The sequence below is a fragment of the Puma concolor genome, chromosome A1 (genome assembly GCF_028749965.1).
Source record: "Puma concolor isolate L17-30 chromosome A1, mPumCon1.1.hap2, whole genome shotgun sequence".
NCBI lineage: Eukaryota > Metazoa > Chordata > Mammalia > Carnivora > Felidae > Puma > Puma concolor.
The window spans coordinates 213,245,073-213,269,194 of record NC_141667.1 but is presented as its reverse complement, the minus strand read 5'-3'; the positions used below and the strand labels follow the sequence as shown (position 1 = coordinate 213,269,194).

Sequence of the window (24,122 nt, the reverse complement as noted above, 5' to 3'; positions counted from 1 at the left end):
CATCTATCCAGCATAAGTCTCATTGAATGTTTTGAAACCCTTGGGTTCTACTAATATTTGGATCAGCCCGTCTGCCTCTTTTGTGAGTCTTGAAGGTCAGCGTTCCTTAGCTTCTTTTGAGTTATATGGAAATTGTGATCCATTATAGATGGTAACCAACATATCACTATTAAAATTGGTATACATACTCATATTATCTAGAATAAAATTTCCAGTTAGAGGATTTTTATGCCTTTGAGAACAGAACCGCTCCAATAGGTGAGACTACTTCTTCTAAGTTTTTAGGAACATTTTTAGGAGCTAACCAAGAAATTGGTTGACTCAGCTCCCCAGGACTGTGTAAAGAATTAGACAGAAGGTAGAAGGTGGCAAAGCTAATACGGAAATCTGAGAACCGTTCCAACAGCCTGCAGGTGGATGATGTGACTATCAGGAAGCGTGTTGAATATTTCATTTCATCTCACACAGCGGAGTGCACAGAGAGATTGGTATTTCTCCAGTTCTCACTGTTAAAAGGCTGGCATTTGGGACAACATTAATGAGACTGGACATGTCACACCAAAAAGAAACAATATCAAGGAAAATCAGCATTTCACAAGCTGTTGTTTTGTTTTGTTTCTTATTGACAGTTATAACCCAATTGTGGCCATATAAGTGGATTTTAATAAAATTACAAACATAAATTGAGCACTTGCTAAAAGGATAGCACTCTGCTAGGTACAGAGTTCCCTGCCATCCTTGAGTTTATAGCCTAGTGAGGGAGACACATAAAAAGTACCAATTCTGATAGAACATTCAGTGAGAGATGTGCAGTAACAGAGGCACATAGAAAGCATGCTCATCTCCAGACACCCCACTTCAGCGCATATTTTGCTCATAGTCTCGAATTCCGACAATAGTGTAAATAATTTTCTCAGTCTTTATTAGTAAAACCACAGATATATTGAGAAGATAACCATGGTAATATATGACTAACAAATCCAGTCAATATTTAGAGCAAGAAATTATAGCAAGACACCAAGATAAGATAAGCTTTATTCAAGGTTTGAAGTGTCTTCATTGTTTTTTTTTATGCTATTAGATTCTTAATTTTTTTAATATTTTATTTTATTTTTTGAGAGACAGAGCACAAGCAGGGGAGGGGCAGAGAGAGAAGGAGACACAGAATCTGAAGCAGGCTCCAGGCTCTGAGCTGTCAGCACAGAGCCTGATGCAGGACTTGAACCCATGAATACGAGATCATGACCTGAGCCTAAGTCGGACACTCTACTGACTGAGCCACCCAGGCGCCCCTATGCTATTAGATTCTTAATAGCACTTTTATGAAATGGATTTTGTGCATTTTCTTGTACTTCTAAACATACTCCCTACCTTCACTATAGTTCCTTTAGAACTTTTTTAAGAGCATAGAAAGTCTCCACTGCATTAAAATCTTTCCAAGAAAAGACATCAAGATTTCACAAAACAAGCTCTGTGAGGAAAAATGGCATTTGGGCGAGTATCTCGAGGGCTGGGGAGGGACAGGAGACGGGGAGAGCATAGGAGTCCTGCTCCTGCAAATTCATTACCATGTCCATGGACTTCAGAATTCACAAGTCACTACTCAGTCTCCCCAGTCCTCAGACAGGAAACTGAGACCCAGGAACATTAAGGACTTTTCCCAAAGTCAGAAGGCTGTTGGAGACAGGACTCCTCTCCTGTTTGTTATTCCCTTTTGGTATTTTGATTTGTTTTTAAAATTTCCCCTTTTTATCCCAACTTTTTTATTCTGAAAAAATTGAAACCTACAGAAAAGTTGAAAGAGAAGTAAAATGAACACCCATATGCCTCTACTTAGATTCGCCAAATGTTAATATTTTCCCTTGTTTGCTTTATGTTTCTCTCTCAATATATACTGTCTTCCTTCTTCTAAATCATTTAAAAATAAATCATAATGCTTTACTTCTAAATATTTTATTATGCTTCTCCTAACAGTAAGGACATTCTCTAGCACAACCTCAATACCATTATCACATCTAAAAATATTATCAGTAATTTCATAATATCTTCTAGTCTCCAGTCCAAATTCACTTTTCCCAACTATCTCAAAGGTGTCTTTTTTTAAATGAAGTAATTAACATACAGGGTTATATTGGTTCCAGGTGTACAATATAATGATTCAACAGCTCCATGTACTACTCAGTGCTTACCACAGGAAGTGTCTTTTCTAATTGGTTTTCCCCCCCCCGCAATCCAGGATCCAAAATCCACACTTCATTTTTGGTTGTAATGTCTTGTTAGCCTCTTTTCACCCAGAGCGGCCACGTCACATCCACTGCCACTACCATCTTTGCTTGTCCTGATGCTTGCTCTTGAGAGTTCAGAACAGTTGTTCTGCAGAACGTCCTTTATTCTGGATTCATCTGGCTATTTCCTCATGGTGCCACTTACCTTATCCCAACATTCCGTACGTTTCCAGAACTCCCGACAGCTTCTCCCCTGCACTGGGTGCACTTGAAACTTTGTATAATCTTCTCACCACCCCTGCCAACATGTCTGAGTTTAGAGTGGCCACTGGCCACCCAGTCTCTGCTGGGGTCTCTCCAGCCTCCTTTGTAGAGTGTATGAAAAAAGTGGGGTGGAGCCACCTGACATTCTGTGAGAGCATTGGGGTAAATGTGTAGAAGGTTCAAAAAGGAGCGAAAGTGAAGCCCTCTACGTAAGCCTCTGACCCCTCTCAGCTCCCACTTACCCCTCCGGTGTGGACTTTTTTGTGGTGTCTTCTCAGAGATATTTGATGCGTGTACATCAAATGGCAGCATTCCGTTCACCGTGTTCTGTATCTGTACACCATCTGGTCACGTCCAACTCACTCTATCTGTGCTTTCATTTTCCCATTTGTGAGAAACACATAAGGACTAGGAATAACTAATGAAAGTATGTAATTTTCTCAGCAAACATAAAATGATGCATGAACAAATGACAGTTTTAGGAGTTCCTAGTGAAAAATTTATATTCCGTAGCCCAGGATGGCATCGCATGTGGTATCTTTAGGAATTCAGCAATGTGCTCGGAGACTTCCTGCTCCGCAGTTCCAGATGGCTTCTAGCATGGTCTTCTTGCAGTTGGATCCCTCCTTTGTAAAGGTGTCTAGTCTATATTTGCTTTGAAACCTTCAGAAGCCACCGACCTGGCCCAGTGATCTGGACTCTTCCCCGAAACCTCTCTTTTGGCATCTGTGTTGTATCTTGTTTGGCTTGGGCTCAGCTCCCAGGCTCTGGGTCATTATAGTCCAGGTCCAGGAGGCTCATTTGGAGTCAGCCTCCACTTTCTGTTCCATCCTAGCATGAGCCATGCCAAACCACAGGGACCCTTGAGTAAGAATTACTGAGAAGAAAAGGTAATTCAGTGGCAGGACACATTTCAAAGCCATCTGGAGTTTTTAAAGTTTCTCATAATTGGTCTACCAATAGAATTCAGTTCTTCTCAGAAACAGCATATATAGTCTGGTCTCTTAAGATGAAAGTGACATTATTTGCTAATAATCATCATAAACTCCTCTAGTCTTATAAGCAGCAAAATTTTTAATGTTCACAGAGCACTGAAACACGGGAGTGAAAAGTGGAATGGTAACTGTTGTGCGAGCCATTTTATTTCAGTCAAGAAACATTTTTTCCTTTATCTCATGCTTTCTTGTTTGTTCCTTGTGATTTCTGCAAGCCCATGGGAATGTTTTACTAAAACCCTAAAGTAGACCTCCTTTTCAAAAGCTCTTCATGCCTTTATTTTTTTTCTTCAAAGCACTCCATAACATCAAGAGTTAGGTGACTGTCTCTCCACTGAGCACTCAAGTGGCAAGTCCAGAAAAGAGACAGATTTATTTAGTTTTTGAGAAATGGGACTTTGAAAAGTAGTGCTCAATTTTTTCTTTCTTTTTTTTTTTTTTTTTTTTGTGGTGGAGAATAACTCCTATTTTAAGGCCATGGTTTCCTAACAGTGTAACAAGGAATGCTTGAAGGGTGTTGGGGGTTTGATGATGAGCAGACAGGACTTTTTACCCTTTCCCCTTCCATCTCCAATTAAACCAAAACAATTCCATTTATATTAATTTTGTGTGATGTTTCATAATCTGGGCTTTTGTGCAGTGTTTCCATTGGAGAAAGACCTTCACTAGAGCCAGTACTGGATTGTTATTTCTTGTAGACTCTGAGAGCTTTCATTTTAGAAAAGACTTCAATCCTCAGGTAGATTTAGGTGATTCATTCCTTTGACAAGAGAAAGCAAGGCACAGATTTTCCTATGAGAAGTGAAGCAGACTTTTCCAGTCTTTTTCACCATTGACTTTTCATAGAACCTTAGGAGCAGGAATGGTCTTGGCAATTATTTTCACCAACTTCTTTGTTTTACAAATGAGAAAAATCAGGATCCAGAGAGGTAACATGCTTTGCTCAAGGGCACACAACTACACTGTAAAAAAAAAAAAAAAAAAACAGGACTTCTGACTCCTACTTCCGGGCCCTTTCTTAAGAAGTTGATGTTTTATCCCCGTTTTTTTGCAACCATTTTACTTCTGCCCAGTCAGTATTTTTACAATGCTGTAATTCAGAAGCAAATGTACCATTTACATAAAAGACTCTATCTTTTCCTTCCCTTAGCACTTCATCGTCCAAGTGAGGTATAGTAGGCATAACTTTTCTCAAAGATATCTTGGTCAGAAAGGCTGGGTTAATTCTCAGAAGGATGTGAAAAGATATGATTCACAAAACTAGCACCTGCTGGGAAGATTCCTTCTGTCAAAAACTTAGCTCTGTGTCTGTAATTAACCTTTTCCCCATGCCTCAGGAATGTTTCACACATTTAGAAATTGAAACCATTTATCTTATCAGGCTTAGGCTTTGAATAAACTCTTCTTGGTACATGGAGATAAGACCCAAGAAAGGGGTACAGAGTTCTCTGAATCCATTCACAGTGAAACAAGAATTCAGAATTGACCCACTTGTTGCTATGGAAGTACTGGCCAAAGAGACTGGGGAGGGGGATAGGGAATGACAGAATCAGAGCACCTGGGTTTGGCTTCCACTATATCTCTGAGCTTAGGAAAGGCTGTTGACCTCTCCAAGCATTAATTTCTTCATTTGTAAAAAGAGGTAAATAATTCCCACCACAAAGCTTGTGAAGAGAATCAAGATGAGTTGAGACATGAAGAACTGTACAAACATTGACATTATACTCATTAAATGTATTGTCCTATACTTTCAGTGACCTTGTGAGGTTAGATAAAACAGAGATTATTCCTATTTGCCAGAGAGGTTAAGTGACTTCTAAGCATATAATGTTAGAGGTCATTTAAACCAGCATTATTTACAAGATAGAAACAAGATTTACAAAAGTTAAGTGACTTGTGCTTGGTCAAAGAGGTTGTTAATATCAGAGCTAAGCCTAGAATCCTTGACCTTCAGAACATTATTTTTTGGTTAAGTTTATGTATTTTGAGAGAGAGCAAGAGAGAGGGGGAGAGAAAGAATCCTAAGCAGGCTCCATGCGGTCATCACAGAGCACAACTCAGGGCTCGAACTCTTGAACCGAGCCATGGGATCATGACCTGAGCCGAGGTCAAGAGTTGGCTACTTCACCAACTGAGCCACCTAGGTGCCCCAGAACAGTATTCTTTTTACGTTGACTTCTAAGATACAAAGAAAGGTTAGCTAGCTACTACTATAGCTTATCGGCTCACTAACACCTTAGGGGTTCTGTTGACACTTTCCCTTGACCCTTTTGATCACATATTCATCTTCTAATCCTTTGCTGCCCACTGTCAGTGGTGCCACCTTAGAATGGTGTACTTGGATTTGTAGTAGATTAAAATTTCACACATCATCAGTCTTCAGAAATAGCCTCAGACAATTGTCTCATACCTAGTTATAATGTGGATGCATAATAAAGCATAGCCTTTCCTAACTAGCAGATGATTATCCTTCCCCACAGAAATCTAAACATAAATCTCACTTGTTAAAAAAAAAACAACCACCAATAGCTCTTTGTTCTAAGCAGACATTTCTTTGCAACCTAACTATCACAAATCAGCCTTCTTATTTCCTAATACATCTTTGTGTCTTAGACTGAAACTCAGCATTCGTTTTCATTTGTAAGACCTTTCTCTAAGTGAATGAGATTTTCAAAAGAAAATATAGCAAAGGGGCATTTAAACAAGTTTCCAAAGCAAAGAAGTATTAAAATTGATCTTCTCTAGTCAAAGTTTTTCTTACTACTGTGGTTTATTATTTATGTTTATGCTGCAATGCAAGACCCCCATAAGGACTTATGGGAGGCCGTGAGAAGTGGTCATTTTCGTGACCATAAAATTTTGAGCTGCTCAAAAAAGTTATGATCTGAATGTTAGGTGGTTTGGTAATGACAGTGAGGCTCTTGTTTAGTGACTTTGTGATTCCTCCACAGATGCATGCTTGAGACCCTGTCAAGTCTGATTTGACGGTGGTCACAGCAGAAACGAACCAGACTGGGTGAACAGTAGGATTAAGTATCAGAGAATGGAAAAGAAGGAGTTTATGTACCTTTTTTCCTTTAGCCCAGCCCGTTTTGAGGATTAGCAAATCTCTGCCTGTAAAACGTGTTGGGATCCTTGGATAGCAGATACTAGATAATTATGACATAGAAATATTGTTTTTAATGGAAGCTTACACTGATCTACAGTAACACCAGGGAATGTTCCACACTTGGATGTGCTTTGGATTCCTCTCAAGCATTTTATTTACTTTGGGCACAGAATAATCCCCAAGCCTGTCTGGAAAATGAAAACCAGAGCCTGCAAACCATTTTATAAGCCTCATCCTGTCCCTTAGGTGTGTCTTCTCAGCCTTTGCAATGCTAACCAGGCACAGACAAAGGCAGATCGTTCTGCAAATAGAACTTTCCTTACTACAAATAAAGAAAGGAAGGAGGAAAAGGAGAAAACAGAAGGAAGAAAGGGAAGAAGGGAGGGAGAAGAAAGGCAGACCGGCAACTTACCTTTCTCTCACTTGTATGAAAAAGTATAGTATGTTTTGTTCTCCTGGACAAATAAAGTGGTTGGTAGGTAGGTAGGTAAATCAGTCCAGGGAATGATAGATGGATAGTAACTAAAAAGTTCCCGAAGCCTTTAATCAGCCAGTATCTGTTTTTGAGAAAGAGCTCATTTGACTGCTATTTGTGTAATAATCAACTTTTTTCCTCACAGTAACCAGTTACGTCAACCCTGTGAGCAGACCATATGGTCAAAGACGTATTCATATAGTCTCATCCATGGTCATCTGATTAGTAAGAATTTACATCTCCAGTTAAAGGGAAGGAAAAAGCTTAATACATTTATAGCCCTCTTGCCTCAGCCAAAAAGGAGAAACCTACTTCTGTTTCAAGGAACTGATCTTATCCCCTCCTGTGTAAGATCCTGTTTAACAGATTACTTCACCAGCCCCGTAACGAAAGCAGTCTGCCTGGCACCTTCTCAGGAGAACTTTATTCTTGGCTTAAAATAGTTCCTGCCGTGACCATTGTCAACTGAGACATGATAGGGCCTCGAGCATGCTTCATGGAGGAATCCAACAGGCTTTCTCCATACCAGCCCCAGCACTGAACACGTGGGTGACCTTAGACATCTACTGAAGCCAGTACTTTACTAGTTGCCATTGGCAAGAGCTGTACAGCTTTTAGGGTTCAAATTCTGTTACCTTTTCATTAGATGGATAACAAACTATCCAAGGAGATTTTTTTTTCACATATGGAATTTATTACATCCTCTTAAAAAGCATTTATTATCAAGCCTTTTTATTGTATTGGTAAATTTCCCTTACAATTCTTTTGTATCGCCTTTTGCATAAATTAAAAAATCTGAAAACCACACCCAAGATCTCACTCTGGTCCTCCCCTAACCATGTCCCTCCCATGAGGTAAAGAGCCTATGGGGCCAAGGGGGTATACTCGGTTAAAGCCAGTTTCTGGATCATGTTCCCAGTTTCTGGGCTCCCCAAGAAACCTCTGATGACCCCCCAAGCCTGCTTCCTATGTGGTCCCCTTTCTTATGCCCATCTTCATAGGGCAGACTGGCCAATGGTGTAAACACCCAGGTCTGAGGTATGGCCAAGGGGCAACTGTAGGAAGGAATATGATGGCTGGGTGTCCATACATACGTATGTGAGGCGCCTCATGGAAATGGGACAGAGCCGACTATAGCAAGCCAGGGGCCGGTGCTGCCCACACCATTCTGTTCTTGCACAGAACTTCAAGGACTCCTAGCTCTCCAGGTCATTATAATCTGTATTTACTTATCAAAGGAGGACAGAATATATTTTATTTAACAATTTATATCCTGATTTACAGGTTTTAAATATTTAGGCATCTTACATCGGCCTTCATTTGTACACTTGTCCCTTCCAATTACACACTTATCTCTTCTATCCATTCCCATTCTTTCTGCTCGTTTTCAGTCTCAGAAAAAGGAGTGTCCTCCTTCCTTCTCCAGACTAGACACTCTGACTCTGACCACAATCTCCTTCCCGACTGCCTCCTCTCTGCCACCAGTAACATGCCCAGACACCTCCCCCCCAACACCCCTCTAGATGCTGTTCCATTTCACTTTTTATCCCACAGACTTTTCACTAATCTTGTCCCCACAAAAGTGTCTGTTGATTCTGAGGCCCAGAGGTCACTAGTCCCCATTCTCTGGGATGGCTGACATTAGTGTGATTCAGCACACTTGCACAACCACTTCCAGAGACCCTGCACACAGATTCCCCAGGGCCATCTGCTTATCCTGCTTTGGCAAGTGCTGTCTCCCCTGTCTTCCCCACTCAGCTCTGTGTCCTTCCACCCACCAAAGAGGATACTTTTCAAAGTTCAGGTGAAGGGTTCCTCTGCTCTTCTCTGTCTCTGCATTTGCCCTTGGCAGTCATGTGTCCCTCCTGGGCGGGGACAGCCACATCTCTGACTCCATGAAATACATTCCTACTCTGATACCTCCCTGGATGCGTAATTTCAGCACATCCAAAATGGAACTGATCTTCTGCAAATAACCCAGCTTCTCTCCTGGCTCCCTATCATTGCATAAAAATTATTTCAACAGAAATTCTTCCACTTCTTTTCATTTTAAATGCAATGGTTTTGGTTACTGTATGGGCTTTTTGGTCAGCCAGCTTGGGCTAACCACCATTTATCACATGGTGGCTATGGGGGGCAGAGGCGGGGGGAGGCGGGGAAAATGTATTCCAGCTTCCAAGCAGCTTATTTGCAAAAGAATGTAGCCCACATGGGAAAGGAAAGCTTCTTATTGCCCCAACATGATTGCATTTTTGCCATAAACACACCAGGCACACTCACAGATACTAAAATTTGAAGATGAATAAGATATGGCCTCAAAGAGCTCAACAGTTAAAAAGAAATAGACATGAAAAGAAATAAGTGCATTCCCCTACAATACCTAGAGTCATGTTTTGCACATGGTTGGTGCTCAAAAGATAGCTGTTGATTGATGGGCAGTTGGTGAATAGAAAGCAGTGATTCTAAAGCATTTTGTCCCTCAGTAGTATTCCAAATATTCCTGAAAATCTTTTGCCCCAGGCCCACACTCAGAGTTTTCTTTCCAGATGCCCCAATTGCCCAGATACCCTAACATCTATTCTAACTTTCACATTAGAATCACAAAAATTCTTAGAGGGACATGGAAGGGGAGAAGGGAATTGGGGAGCAAACCCCAACAGTTAGAACCACCTTGCTCCAGTTATGGTTGCTTCAGGTCCCAAACTTCTTTCCAGATTCCATTCAAATGCTGCCCCCCACACTCAGCTCTAGTTTTCTCATGTGCACTATGAGATAGAGAAATAGAAAGGTAGTTCCTAAATTTTAAAAATACATGTCATACACTGAAGTAGAAAAGCAGAGGGGCATCTGGGTGGCTCAGTTGGTTAAGCATCTAACTTCAGCTCAGGTCATGATCTTATGGTCCATGAGTTCGAGCCCCATGTAGGGCTCTGTGCTGATTGCTCCAAGCCTGGAGCCTGCTTTGGATTCTGTGTTTCCTTCTCTCTCTCTGCCCGTTCCCGTCTTGTTCAATCTCTCCCTGTGTCTCTCTCTCTCTCTCTCTCTCTCTCTCAAAATAAATAAACATTAAAAAATGTCTTTTAATTAAAAAAATAAAGTATGGGAATGCACACTGGTGCAGCCACTCTGGAAAACAGTATGGAGGTTCCTCAGAAAACTAAAAATAGAACTACCCTACGACCCAGCAATTGCACTACTAGGCATTTATCCAAGGGATACAGGTGTGCTGTTTCGAAGGGACGCATGCACCCCCATGTTTATAGCAGCACTATCAACAATAGCCAAAGTATGGAAAGAGCCCAAATGTCCATCGATAGGTGAATGGATAAAGAAGATGTGGTATATATATACAATGGAGTATTACTTGGCAATCAAAAAGAATGAAATCTTGCCATTTGCAACTACGTGGATGGAACTGGAGGGTATTATGCTAAGTGAAATTAGTCAGAGAAAGACAAAAATCATATGACTTCACCCATATGAGGACTTTAAGAGACAAAACAGAGGAACTAAGGGAAGGGAAACAAAACTAATATGAAAACAGGGAGGGGAACAAAACAGAAGAGACTCATAAATATGGAGAACAAACTGAGAGTTACTGGAAAGGTTGTGGGAGAGGGGATGGGCTAAATGGGTAAGGGGCACTAAGGAATCTACTCCTGAAATCATTGTTGCACTATATGCTAACTAATTTGGATGTAAATTTTAAAAAATTTACATAAATTTTTTTTATTTTATTTAAAATTTTTATTTTATTTAAAATTTTTGTAATTTTAAAAAAATAAATAAAGTAGAAAAGCAGATTATAAAACAATGTTATCCATTGCAGTTAGAAGTTATGTTGATGTAGATGTGTGTGTGTGTGAATGTGCAACCTTTTTCACATGTAGTGAGAGGAAATAAAAGCCTCAGAACTTCTACAAAACTTTGAGAGATGTTAGCTTTGAATATGGGATTATGACTAATTTTTACTTTCTTTTTTGTGCTTTACTGTAATTTCGATGGTGAATACATTTCGCTTTGTGTGTTCAAAAAAAAAAAGTTTATGTATTAGTTTTCTACTGCTGTGTAACCAATTACTGCATACATAGCCTCTCAAAGCAATACCCATTTACTAGGTCTTAGTTCTATAGTTTAGGGGTCTAGGAAGGCTCAGCTGGGTTCTCTGGTTAGGGTCTCATAAGGCTGAAATTGCGATCTGAGCCAGACTGGACTCTTACCTAGAGGCTCTGCTTCCAAGCCCATTTGGATTTGGGCAGAATTCAGTCCCTTGTGGTCATAGGACTGAGGTGCCTGTTTTGATGTTGGCTGTCAGCCAGGGTCCCTCCTAGATGCCACTCTCAAGGCCTCACCCCATAGTCACCTCCATCTCAGCCACAGATAATTCCCACATGTCACATCCCCCCAGACTTCAAGTCTCTCTGTCTTCCCCTTCTACTACCATCCAGAAAAACTCTGCTTTTTAGGGCTCATGTGATTAAATTGGGCCCACCCAGGTAATCTCCCTTTTGATTAACTCAGAGTCACCTGATTAGCGGCCTTACATCTGCAACATCCCCTTTGCCACATAACATAATCACAAGTAAACATCCTACCCTATTCACAGGTCCTGCTCACACTTAAGGGGAGAGGATTATGCAGGCCATGTATGCCAACGGGCAGGAATCTTGGGGGCCACCTTGGTACTCTGCCTACCACAGTGTGTGTGTATGTGTGTGATTTTTTTTGAACTCTCCCCTGATGGTTAAGAATGGAAGTCTTGGTAGCCCATGAGGCCCCCATCATACTTTCTCCCTCCTGCTAGGGCAGAAATCACATGAGGATGAGCCAGAAATGAAGGAGCCTGGAATTTGTCTGCCTTTGTTGATAAGCACACATCCATCTCTCTGGACTTCTCCATGGCCATCTGTTGAGCAATTGTGTATGGTGGCAGACCAAAGATTTGGAGGCCGAAAGGTCTGATGACAATTCTCTAGTGGGCAGAGGCTTCTAACTCTGATTCTCTTATCTATAGTATGACATCGCTGGACACTCTGGAGATGGCTACAACATTGGTCTGGTTCCAATTAACAAAATCCCCAAGGACAATAAGCAAAGACTAGAAATTCTGAAGGTAAATACGTTAAATCACCTCTATATTGTGAAAACTTCCACCAGATTAGGTGAAGTATCTTCTGATGACTGGAAAGATTCACTGAAGCAGCAACAGATACAGGAAAGAAAAAGACTTTCTGTTTTACAAGCATTCAAGCCTTAAACTGAGAAAACACTCCTGGTGCCTAAAATCCTCTTCTCCACACCACAAATTTTAAACTCTGTTCCCTACATATTTTTAGTGTACTCAATATTATGTCAGGATTCCACAGCCTGAGTCCCCCTCCTATATCCTATACAGTTCTTCTCAGTCCCTAAGTATTTCAGTAAAAGGAAAAGAATGACCCCTTTCAGCATACTCTCCCAGTTTTATGTACCTCATAGTATTTTCTAATGATAACTTCAGTTTCACATACTCAGATCTACAATAGAAACACACACACCTTATGAGGTTAAAGTAAATGTCCTCCATTGCTATTGTTGTAAGTACAGTGTTTAGTGTTACAACTTTGTTTATTAGAAATTCAGCCCATTTCTCATTTTTCTCTTGTGTCACATCCATTCACAGGTCTTGCCCACATTTAAGGGGAAAGGACTATGCAGGCTGTGTTTACCAGGGGCAGGAATCTTGGGGGCCACCTTGGAATTCTGCCTACCACAGCGTGCGTGTGTGATACCAAGTTTTATGTTTTCTTACATTTTCTCACTTTAAATGGCAGCTTGAGTTTGAGGAGTAAGTGCCAACTGGGAGAGTTTGGGAACATTTCATGTTTCTAACAAAAGTCTTAACCGCATACAAATATCACATGTACTGTTGTCACTCTGAGGTGCAAATGAAATAGAACTTGCTCAGAGATTTCTTATTCACATGGAATAATTGGTATTTGTGCATTCTCATGGTCAATAGAAAAACCATTATGTTGGCTTAAAAAGTTTCTCACCTGTGGCTTTTGTGCGACATCTCTTACCTCCAGACAATGCATGCCCATGCTCAATTCTGCATGAGTGGGGACCACACGTTAGAGGGGACAGAACATGCCATCAAGGAAATTGTCAAAGAAGAAGCTGACGAGTACTTTGTCATCGTCTTAAGTGATGCAAACCTGTCACGATATGGAATACATCCTGCCAAGTTTGCCCAAATCCTGACAAGCAACCCTCAAGTAAATGCTTTTGCCATTTTCATTGGATCTTTAGGTGATCAAGCAACCAGGTAAGGGTCTCCTCGGGATACAGCAAAGGACAGGTATAGGGACCTACCTGGCGCATGCCATTTCACGGGATTGGCATCAGGAGGGGCAGTGGAAGAGAAAAAGGAATGGCCGGTAGGATTGCTGCTGTCATGGAGCTGTTAGTCCAGTTAGAAGGATATAATGCTCCGGCTTATGTTTGGATGAGCACTAATCATTTGAAATTAACGGTTTTCCATTGTGTATTTAGACCAACAATAGGATAATTAACAAATTGATTTGTCCACAAATAAATTAGACAGTATTTTATATATTTTCACTTAACATCAAGGTCTCAAGCTCAGTTCTAATCAGTTCATGTTCAAATCATATTCAAAGTTAGCAAACATCTATTTTCCCAGCATAAGAGATTGCGTATATGTATGTGTGTGTCTATAAAACCTGTATATAAATAATATATAAAATACACACACATACACATACATATAGCGAGACATATACATAAATATACATGGACAGACATACATGGATATAGATACATAGATTGTAGATAAATATCACTTCTTAAATATCTCCCTTTGTATGTGTGTATATCCCTTTTTACTGGGGGGACAAGCAGGTAAAGCACTTGGAGACAATGTAAGAGAGTATATGTGGTAAAATTCTACACTGAACATGCTATATATTTAGTAGAGAAGGTGTGGTCAGATAACAAATACCATTGTGGATAAGCTAAAAGGAGAGATCTGGAAACACTTTCATTTCTCAAATATACTAATGTTTATTCTTTTGAATTATAAACAGAAAGAACTTATGATTTTTCTTTGCTTGAAATATTTGTATGAGGCAGAAAACACAAATGAAAGTATATTTTCCCCACCCCCAAAAGTAAATTTCCTGCCTAGAATGCATACCTTTTTATTATTCCTGTCTCTTACCTGTCATACTCTGAAGTATAGAGTCCTGTATAGACTACGAAATGCTTTAGTGTCCAAAGAGCTGGCATCTTTTCCTATTCCCTTCGCCTTGCTGCAGGATCACCAAGTGAAGTTAAGAACAGCCTGAATATCATGTAATTACAGTCACTTTATTACAACTGACTTTGCATTCTTCCCAGTGTTATGCGTTAGCCTCTTCTAGAACTTCCATGTCCTCGAATGCAAACCGTGCCTTTTCTACCCAGATTTCCTTCAGGACTAGCCCAGTATTTAGCAGACGGCAAGTTCAACAAATACTGGTTGAGCTGAAATAGCTATTTTGTCTTTCTAGTGAACAGATCCTGTTTGAATACTTAAGAAAGTACAATAATACCCTTGTGGTTTCCTAGGGAAATGGTCCAACATCTACTGGCAAAAGATACGTTGCAGAATTAGCTGGTCTACCAGGCATGCCAAATGTATGATACTACACAGGATGGTTGACTTTTATTAAATGTCATTCCAAAACCAAACTTTGTTGGCACAGTGAAAGAAGGCGTTCTTTTGGATAGAACTGTGTCTTGTCCTTTCATTGCTTTCAAAAAATGGCCCTTTGTTCCAGATGATAAATTGCCATTTAAAAAAATTATCATTAGCCTGTATAACCTTGGTGTCATCAAAGCTGCAATTGCATAAGTCAGAGTGTACTTCATGCTGTATAATGTGAGGCAAAAAAGAACGAGAGAGCAGGGAAAGAAAGAAAGAACCACCCGGGGTTTGGCCAGGCAGCATTTTTCGGCGCCTGTTTTCTAAGGCAGGAAAAACACTTAGAAGTACAGCATATGGATTTGCTGGACCTAGGTGAGCCAATCTCAAATGCGTCCCTAGCGTTCTGTTCTACCAAGGGAATACTAGAAAGTGACAGTAATAAAAGGAAGGAAATTTCTTCTTTTCAAATTAACTGATTTTCTCACCGAAAAGACCTTTCTCTGGGTTCACTGCTTTCAGTGTGCCTCGCTCTGTTTTGTTGCTTTTCCAAGCCTTTCACTGCCCAGTGACAGCCAGTTCAATTGCCGGCAGGGGCAAGGTATTAAAAGTAAAAACTTCTTTTCCTAAGAAACCATCGGGACACTGTGGTTTGTGGGGGCAGGAGGTGGAAGGGGAGCCTCGATTTGCAATGGTAATTTTCTCTCCCCTTCCATCCTGGCAGGCTTCAGAGAACTTTACCAGCTGGCCGGTCTTTCGTTGCCATGGATACCAAGGACATCCCTCAGATTTTACAACAGATCTTCACCTCCACCATGTTGTCCACTGTTTAAGACGTGCCCTTCGTCACCCTGGTGACCCCAGGATTTGAAATAAGATAGGGATAAAGAGTACTCTGAAGAAAAGAAGACATCTATAAAGGGAACCTGTGCAATGACTGGATAATTCTGGCATTCCTGGGTCCTCCTGCGCTTGCTCAGCAATCCGAATTCAGGAAAGCAGCCAGAGGGAGGTTTGTGCATGGAAACCGACAACTGTTGATGGGTTCACAGGGAAGTGAGTTGACCTGCATTTTATAAAAGGTCAGGGTTAAAGGAAAGTGGTTTGAGAACTGTGGTACTTGGTTTATATCTAGAAACCTGAAGGAAAGAGAATTCCTTGCTTTTGCCTTAACATCTGGTCACCTGAGGTAACAGAAGCGACCCCATCAAACTAAGCTTTAGTTGCCGTATTCCGACGTTGAGTTACAAGTCTGTGCAAACCCACCCAACCTGCTCCTATCCAGTAATTATGTGTATTTTCTTCTCCACTCTTGGTTGCCCAGAAGACAATGATTTTATAGTATGTAACTCACTGGAAAGCTTTCTAACAGACATATTTTATAAACAGTTAGGTTTTTTTCAATAATTCCATTCTCTTGGCGAAAGCCAAAAGGAATCAAAAGATCCCTGCATTGCTATCTTTCCCACCTGACTTTTTAAAGACTCTTTAAATAATAAAGAGCAAACCTCCCATTTTCCATGCTGCCAGCGTGGAAGGATAAAGGATGTCTTGCCTTGAACTTCCTGTTTCCTCTTGTTCTTCCAGTACTTCTCACAAGTCTCACGTATTTTGGTGTCCAAAATGTAATGTTCAAAACAACAAACACTTATGTTTTTACTTAAAGCAAAGTAAAAACAAGGCGGTATGTTTGAATTGAATGGTAACTGGAGATCTCTTTAGCTGTGTGTGTGTGTGTGTGTGTGTGTGTGTGTGTATGCTTTTTTTTGTCAAGACTCCTCTTTTCTTTCAAAGTGCACTTCATTCCCACCTACTCTTGGGCTGACCTTTATTTACCAACAGGCTCATTGTCCCTTTGTTTAAAATCAAATGCCACAGCCAAAGTCAGGGTCTGTGCAAGCACCTAAGAAGCTAGAGATGCAAAGTCAAAATTGCAGGGGGCACCAGTGTGTGCGTGCTTTCTTGTCACGAGTTGGAAAAACTAGTCTTGTTAATGAGGTTACCCTGTTTACCCATATGTAATGGAATTATACAGATCCGTTTCTTTTTAATCAATTGTAGAGAAGAAAAGGTATCACCCATTTGTTCCACCACCCTCGATTCCCTATCAGTTGTCAAAGAAATAAAAGTAATTAGATTTCCAGTGCAATCCTGCCCAATGAGTTTGCATAGCTTCTCTTATTTTTCCGGCCAGATACTTGCTCTGTGTACTGAATCATCCAGCCATGCAGTTTCAATCCAACGAGTACCTTTAAAAATGTAATTGCATTAATAACAGTAATAATAACAACAACAGCAGCCAGTAGCACTTACCGATTACTACCACATACCAGGTATGTATGCTAAACGATTTCATGTATCATTCCATTCAATCCTCACAAAGATGCATGTAAAATAGAAGCATTTTTTTTTTCTTTTTTTTATCTCATGTTACAGATGAGGAAAGTAAGTCACTTCCCAATACCGGACTACTGGCTATTCATACTTTTAACATCCTCCTTGATAAATAAGGAAACTGAGGTGTAGGGAAGTTCAAGAAAACGGGCCTCGGTCACGGGCAGGCAGGGGCAGAGCTGGGCTGTGCTGGCCTCCCTCGTGATGTCCTCGAGCTCTCGTTGCCTTGACTCCTTTCTCTTCTTGCAACCTGACCACAGTTCACAGAGCTGTCTTCCTCTCCCTGGGACTCAGAAGCTACCTGCACACATCCGGGCACTCAGAGGAGGTTGTGGGGAGCAAGGACACAAGATACTGCTGGAGGGACATCTCTAACCAGCCCTTCCTGGGCTCAGCAGCAAACTGAGGAAGTGCCCGTTCAAGTGGCAGCTTAACCCCTAGGAGTGCCCCTCTGAGGACAGTCACAGCCCCCAAAGGCTTTGGACCAGAATCCATCCGAGAATCATTAACACAATGGCCATGTAACAAATCCTGCCTGTGCCCTGACTACCTGAGTGAGCAGAGGCCAGTTTTCCTTCACATGGGAAGAATGTTCTCCTGTAATTTAATTCACCTCTCCTCACTGGCCAGACATCCTTGCAATTGTTATTTAAAACAAACAAACAAACAAACAAACGTGTAACCCCTGACTTTGCTTTTTTGTAAAAGGGAGAGATGATGGGGTGGGGGGAGGGGGGTGGCCAAGAGACGAGATGAGAAGGGTTTATTTTCACTTCTTAGAATACCTAAGAAGTTTGTGCCTTTATTATGAAATGTACTTAATTGTAGGCCACTTCGTGCTGTTCCCAGGCCCTTCTTGGGGCCAAGACATTATAATAAATGCATTGTTTGCCCCAGGGAGGGAGCTCCACTGAAAGGCATCTAAACCAGCTTGTCTCCGTAGTGAGCCCTGTAATGCTGAGAAGGTTCATTGTTACCCCTGAGCAGCCAGGAGGAATGAACGCCATGAATGGCCGCAGTATATGGTGTATTCCCCCTGGAATCTTTTGTGTGCCCCAGCGAGATGACCTCATCACACACGGGGCACCTCGAACACAGCCGCAAGAAGTGGATCAGAGCAGACTACTTGAGCCTGTCACATGTGTGGAATGAATCATCTAATTCTTTACGCCCTTTCCTGTGAACTGTCAGAGGAGGAGAAATCCATCAATGCCAGCGGGATTTTCTCTAAACAAACTCGAGGGCCTTGAAAGCCATTTAGAAGTAGTTTTCCGTGGACACCACTGTCAGTGTTCTTAAAAGGGCAGCTCCAGAGCCTTCGACCCTTTCTCTGCCCGGCTCCTTCCTGTGCCTGTCAGATCAGCCAGAATTAAATTCCTCCTCAAACAAAACAGAGAAGTGTAGGACTAGAGGAGCAAGAGGGTGGCGGCCTGTTGGTTGTGTCTCCATTGTGGCCCAACAATGGCAGTTATGAGAGGGATTCCACAGTTCTTTTTCTTTTTTTTTTTTAATGTTTATTTTTGAGAGAGAGAGAGAGAGAGAGAGAGAGAGAGATCATAAGGGGGGAGGGGCAGAGATAGAGGGAGGCAGAGAATCCCAAGCAGGCTTCTTGCTATCAGCACAGAGCCTGACATGGGGCTCGAACTCACAAACTGTGAGATCATGACCTGAGCCGAAACCAAGAGTCAGATGCTTAACCGACTGAGCCACCCAGGCACCTCAGATTCCACAAGTTGTCAGCCAACATCTCCTGCCTGGAAAACTTTTTTCTGGAACTGCATCAAAGAACAGCCAAATGTCCACTTGTATTTAGTAAATTGTATATAACTTTTTCATCTTAAGCAATAAAATGTCCACTTTTAAAAAGTTATTCCAACCAGTAACATATCTGGCTTATTCAATGAAGCATCTGATTTGCTCCCACTTTCTGGTTAGGGTCATATCATAAAGTTCTTACCATTGCCTTTCCTTTACCTTTCTTTCTAAGACTGGCTGTGGCAAGAGTCCTGCAGGTAATAGAAAGGAATTCCAGTGTTCCATCTTGTGGTGGGAGAATTTACAAACTCTAAGTAAGTAGAATTAGTAGAAAGGAAGTTCTAGATGCTGCTTAGCTACCTGTATGAACTTGGGCTTGTCACTTCTGGGTCTGAATTGCTTCACCTATTTAAAATTAACTTCAAATTTAAATTTTAAAAGTTGAACAAAATTATCTCTAACACTATAGTCCCTCTTTCTATATCTCATACAGCAGTTGACTCTGTCCCTCGCGTGTCTTACAAGAACAACATCATTTTCGTGTATTTTTGTCGCCTGAGCCCCACAAACAGCTCCAATTATACAGAGGATTTTAGCACCCAAAAATATAGTGTTACAACTGAATATGCATTCTAAAAGCTACAGAGACATCATTAGAATTGGACAAGCAAGCTTTCCCCCATCATCTGGACGGATATTTCTGTTGGATAGTAATTCACAAGATTTCTACCCTTTGTCTCTACCTTAAATAAAAAGGTACCTTAAAATAAAACTCCATATCTGCTGATCTGCCCAGTGGATCAAAAAGGATCAGGAATTGGAAAACTACTGGGTGCCGAGAGCTGACCTTTGTGCCCCGAGCTGAACAATGCGCGATTGTGTGTGTGAGTTTTTTTAATTGTTAAATCCTGTAAACAAAAATCTCCTCCAGAGGGGAAAAAATGCTTGCCGAGCAAACCTCTCAAGCTGAAAATGATTTGACACTCTCTTTTGACACTGAGCACCGTCTGGGGCTTTCACCTTCGAACACTGCGTCTGTTCCTGCAGCCAGGCACGTCAGCTCTGGAATGCCAGGGTTACGTAATTTTTAAATTGACTAGTGCTTGTGGTATTTGGTCATGGGGAGCAAAGTAGAACACTCTTTTAAAGGGGTTTAGATCCGGATCGTGGTGGGAACGTCATGTTTGTCTCTAAGAAATCTCATCAAGGGACACGTCCTCTCTAAGGAACCTCAGCCACCACCCAAGGTCCTCCTCCTGGCAGGCGCCAGAGTCACCTTGAGGCTCCCCTCTTCTTACAGGCTTTGTGAAAGTGCTTTGGAGCAGCCAGCTTTTACCCTGAAAAAAAAAAAAACCAGTATTTGTCAATAAACTCGGACCCCAGAGATGGTGGGTGTGATCCCAGAGGAGTTTCAGAATATCAGGATTTATTAAAGTTCCCCACAGCCCTGAAGCATTAGTAATGGCAGCGAGAGTTTGACCTGTGAAAAATGTCTGTCTGAACATCCCAAAGGGTCTGTGTCTTTATGCACGCCAGAGTGGGGCAAGAAAAGAATGAGCCTGTCAAGAGTACTTTGTGTAATTGGTCCCATGATACCATACATGAAGCCTTACAAATTTAAATGAAAAATAAGTATATTTACTCAGGACATTAAAGGCAGCCTTTTACGTGCAATGTGTTTATATTAACAAATACTGATGCAATGTAATGAGACTATTTACTTCTTCATTCCAACACTAATTAAGAAGTCTTCTATCATCAGGGCTCCAGGAATAGAGTGAGTCTTAGCAAAGCTAGTTGGTCCATTTCCTTTTACAAAATATTTTCTGGCCCGTATCGCCCCTGAAAACACTGGCCCAGAAAGGAGCACACGTGGGCCCAGTGGAAATCAAATGGCAACAGTGGGGAAGCAGCCTGCTGACCAGCCTTCGCCTTGGCTCCTGGGGGTGGCTCCCACAGAACCCAGGGCTGGTGAGGACACTGAGGGTTTCCACAGCAACCAGGATGCTCAGATGGCAGGGTATTCTCCGCATAAAATAGAGGGCAGATGACAAGGGATACCTGGGAGGGTCAGGGCTTCCTTAGTTAACTGACACACGGTCTGGAAAATATACCTGTTTATTTTGCAGTTGACAAAGGGATTTTTATCTGAAAAGTGTCCTCTGGGGCTTCTATGTTTTTGAACAACTATTTTCAAAGCAGATAGAATGTGCATGTCCATACCTTGCAGCCTCAAGTACAAAGATCTGCTATTCGATACGTAGTGCCCGGACGAAAGAATCTCTTTCAGTGGAGACGGGAATGGGCACGCTGTCTGCAGAGGTGGGAGTTTGTGGCGGTTCCACAAGACCGCCTGAGAGCAGGCAGTCAGTCACTTGGCTGGAATACAGCCCCATGCAGCTGGCCTGGCTCCTCGCCCCCTGACATCTGAAGTCTGTCTTTAGAGTGGCGTTTCCCAGAGAGAGGGGCTTCTCTTTTAAAGTACAAATAGCCCTGAGAGGCTATCCATCATGCTCATCTTGGTTTGAATTCCTTCATTCACATGCTTTCGTCCAGGCCCCAGCTGAGATGAAGGTTCCAGACAGGGCCTGTGACTGGTGAGGAAGTGGGAGGGGGTGGGGGCGCTTGCAGCTTGGAGCATCACCCAAGCAGGGGTCTGGGCCCGGGACATGGCGTGCAGGCATGTGACATGCACACATTGGGGGTGACATTCTCGCTTGGGGCTGCATATGTGGTCTCTCCGTCCCCTTGAGAGAGCGCTCAGTGAAGGCTTTGTCAGGTGTGGATGGACGCTGGCTTGGTCCTCTGAAGCCCCGCTTCTTTAGAGACACCCAGACTTCCACTTGCATTTCGCCCTCCGTCTTGTGGAAGCTCCACCCTCCTGGCATCTGGGTTACGGGAGTCAGGAGCCATGCACATGTCAGGGAGGCAATTCCCCAGCAAGGCCTTTCACCACTGGGCACTTGCCTCACAGCACCCGGGCCTTGTTTCTGGTGAAGTAAACAAATCAGATTTTTTTTTTTTTCCAATTTGCCAAGAGGACTTTTACCCTGTGCTGTAGGCTTTTCAAAAAAGAATTAAACCCCTGAGAGGCCACAACCGTTATTGGAAGCCACCTCCCTCCCCTGCAGGAGCAGGCCCGGTCCACACCCCACAAGGCTGCTCCACAAGCCCTGGGGACGGTCCTGAGGAGGGAGCTGAGAAATTCCTGAGTGCCTTCCTGGTAAGGACTGGAATGACATCAGCGTGAGCCTCTCAAACCCAGAATGTTCCTCACGTACAAGGAGAGCATTGAGCATACTTACACTGGGAAGTTTTCTGAAGCATCTGTAATTCAGACTTTTGGAAGAAGCTATTGTCTAAGTTTCTAAAAACATTTGTATATTGGGATGCCTGGGTGGCTCAGTGGATTAAGCCCCTGACTGTTGGTTTGGGCTCAAGTCAGATCTCATGGTTCGTGAGCCCCACGTCGGACTCTGAGCTGACAGTGCGGAGCCTGCTTGGGATTCTCCCTTTCTCTCTGCCCCTCTCCCACTCATGCTCTGAATCTCTCTCTGTCTCTCTCTCTGTCTCTCTCAAAAAAAAAAATAAATAAACTTTAAAAACACTTATGTATTATTAGCGCCAAAAAATCAGGTACCTTTGAAAAATGAGCATGGCTTCTTAAAGATAAAAGCTCCTTTGTTTTTCTTTGAGACGGCTCACTTTTTTCCTCTTCCAAAGAGAACCAGTTTTTTAAATAAAGGTATAATTGACATATAACATTATATTAGTTTCAGGTGTACAACGTAATGATTCAATAGATGTATAGATTGTGAAATGGTCACCACAGTAAGTCTGGTTACCATCCATCACCACATATTTAAAGAGAAACAGCTTTGCATTTCCTGAGCCCGCCAGTGACCGCTCCCCGCCCCCCACTTCATTACTGCCATTCCCAAAGGTCTTCTAGAAACCATGACATCAGCGTCTCTCTTAAAACCGCTTCAGCTCCTCCTCATGACAGTCTCATTTGTCCTGTCATTTGGGCATCATTCAATGAGACTATCCCAGCAAGGTCTGACTGAAAGGCCACATGGCTGGCACCCTGAAAATATGACATAAGTCAGATGAACAACAGGATGAGCACAGAAGGCAGAGACGATGAGAAGACTCACCCCAGTTTCTATAGTCAGATCCATTCCTGCCAGGCCAGGAAACTCCAAACTCCCCCTCTGCATGGGGCAGGCAGAGTCCCATGACTTCAGAAGCATTTCCTGGCCTCTCTGAGCACTGTTTTCTCACCTCTGAGATGAGGATAATAATCATATATCTCGGGGTGTATGTGAAGATCGAGATAAAATAATGAGGGCACTTCATAAACAGAAAGTGCTATCCAGTTCAAGTGGCATTTTCCCAAGAGGGACGTGGCCCCTCGGGAGGTGAGGGACTCTGACCAACTTTGGGGGCCAGGACACCCTTTGGTCTGGTCAAACACCTCAGAATGTATGGAGAGCCCAGAGCATCTTCCATCAGGGTGAACGAAATGGGGACCAAATACAGGAAAATAAAAGCAGAGTGGTCTGGGGTCTGGGGGCAAGTGACGGGAGGCCATTCAGCTCCAGGGCTTTCTGTCCCTCCAGGACAGCACGGAGCCCATGCTCTCTATTTGCAGATGTGGTTGCAATCAAGAGTTTGTCTCCTGGCTCTGCCATCGCCTGTCTCCGGGGAAGACGAAATGGCCCTTCTTAGGAGTGGCCCCAAGCCATTCACACTGCAGCCACAGGCGTCTGTTCAGGAGGCTGTTAGCGCTAGAACTGTATTAAAAATAAAGACTATGGGCCACCAGGGTGGCTCAGTCAATTGAGTGTCCTATACTTGGCTTTGGCTCAGGTCATGATCCCAAGGTTGTGGGATTGATGGGCTCTGTGCTAAGCGTGGAGCTTGCTTAAGATTCTTTCTCTCTCTCTCTCTCTCTCTCTCTCTCTCTCACCCCCCCATGCTCATGTTCTCTCTCTCTCTCCTTAAGAGTAAATAAAGACTATAGTAAGTCCATCTGGATGTCTTCCTGGCCTGTACCCCTTCCTCAATCCAGGGAAGAACGCCCAACTCAGCTAAGTATTCAGATAGCCCTTGAAAGAATTGCTCCCGGGGTGCCTGGGTGGCTCAGTCGGTTGAGCGCCCGACTTTGGCTCAGGTCATGATCTCACGGTTCATGAGTTCAAGCCCCGCGTCGGGC

At 42.5% G+C, this 24,122-nt stretch overlaps 1 protein-coding gene and 1 long non-coding RNA gene across 3 annotated transcripts in view; one reads left to right on the top strand and one right to left on the bottom strand.

Annotated features, from left to right (window-relative positions):
- Positions 1-17,825, top strand: part of VWA8 (von Willebrand factor A domain containing 8) — a 364,304-nt gene extending 346,479 nt beyond the window's left edge. For both annotated transcript variants that reach the window (XM_086711392.1, XM_086711387.1), the window contains 3 exons: positions 12,083-12,181; positions 13,137-13,375; positions 15,480-17,825. In XM_086711392.1, the coding sequence (XP_086567518.1) occupies positions 12,083-12,181; positions 13,137-13,375; positions 15,480-15,588 (447 nt within the window). In that variant the 3' untranslated portion in view covers positions 15,589-17,825. The remainder of the gene's footprint in view (positions 1-12,082; positions 12,182-13,136; positions 13,376-15,479) is intronic.
- Positions 17,826-18,677: 852 nt separating this feature from the next.
- LOC147584746 (uncharacterized) lies at positions 18,678-21,971 on the bottom strand. Its single transcript, XR_015252840.1, has 2 exons — positions 21,128-21,971; positions 18,678-20,241 (listed from the first exon to the last, which is right to left on the bottom strand). It is a non-coding gene; the product is annotated as an uncharacterized LOC147584746 (long non-coding RNA).
- Between the last annotated feature and the right edge of the window lie 2,151 nt (positions 21,972-24,122).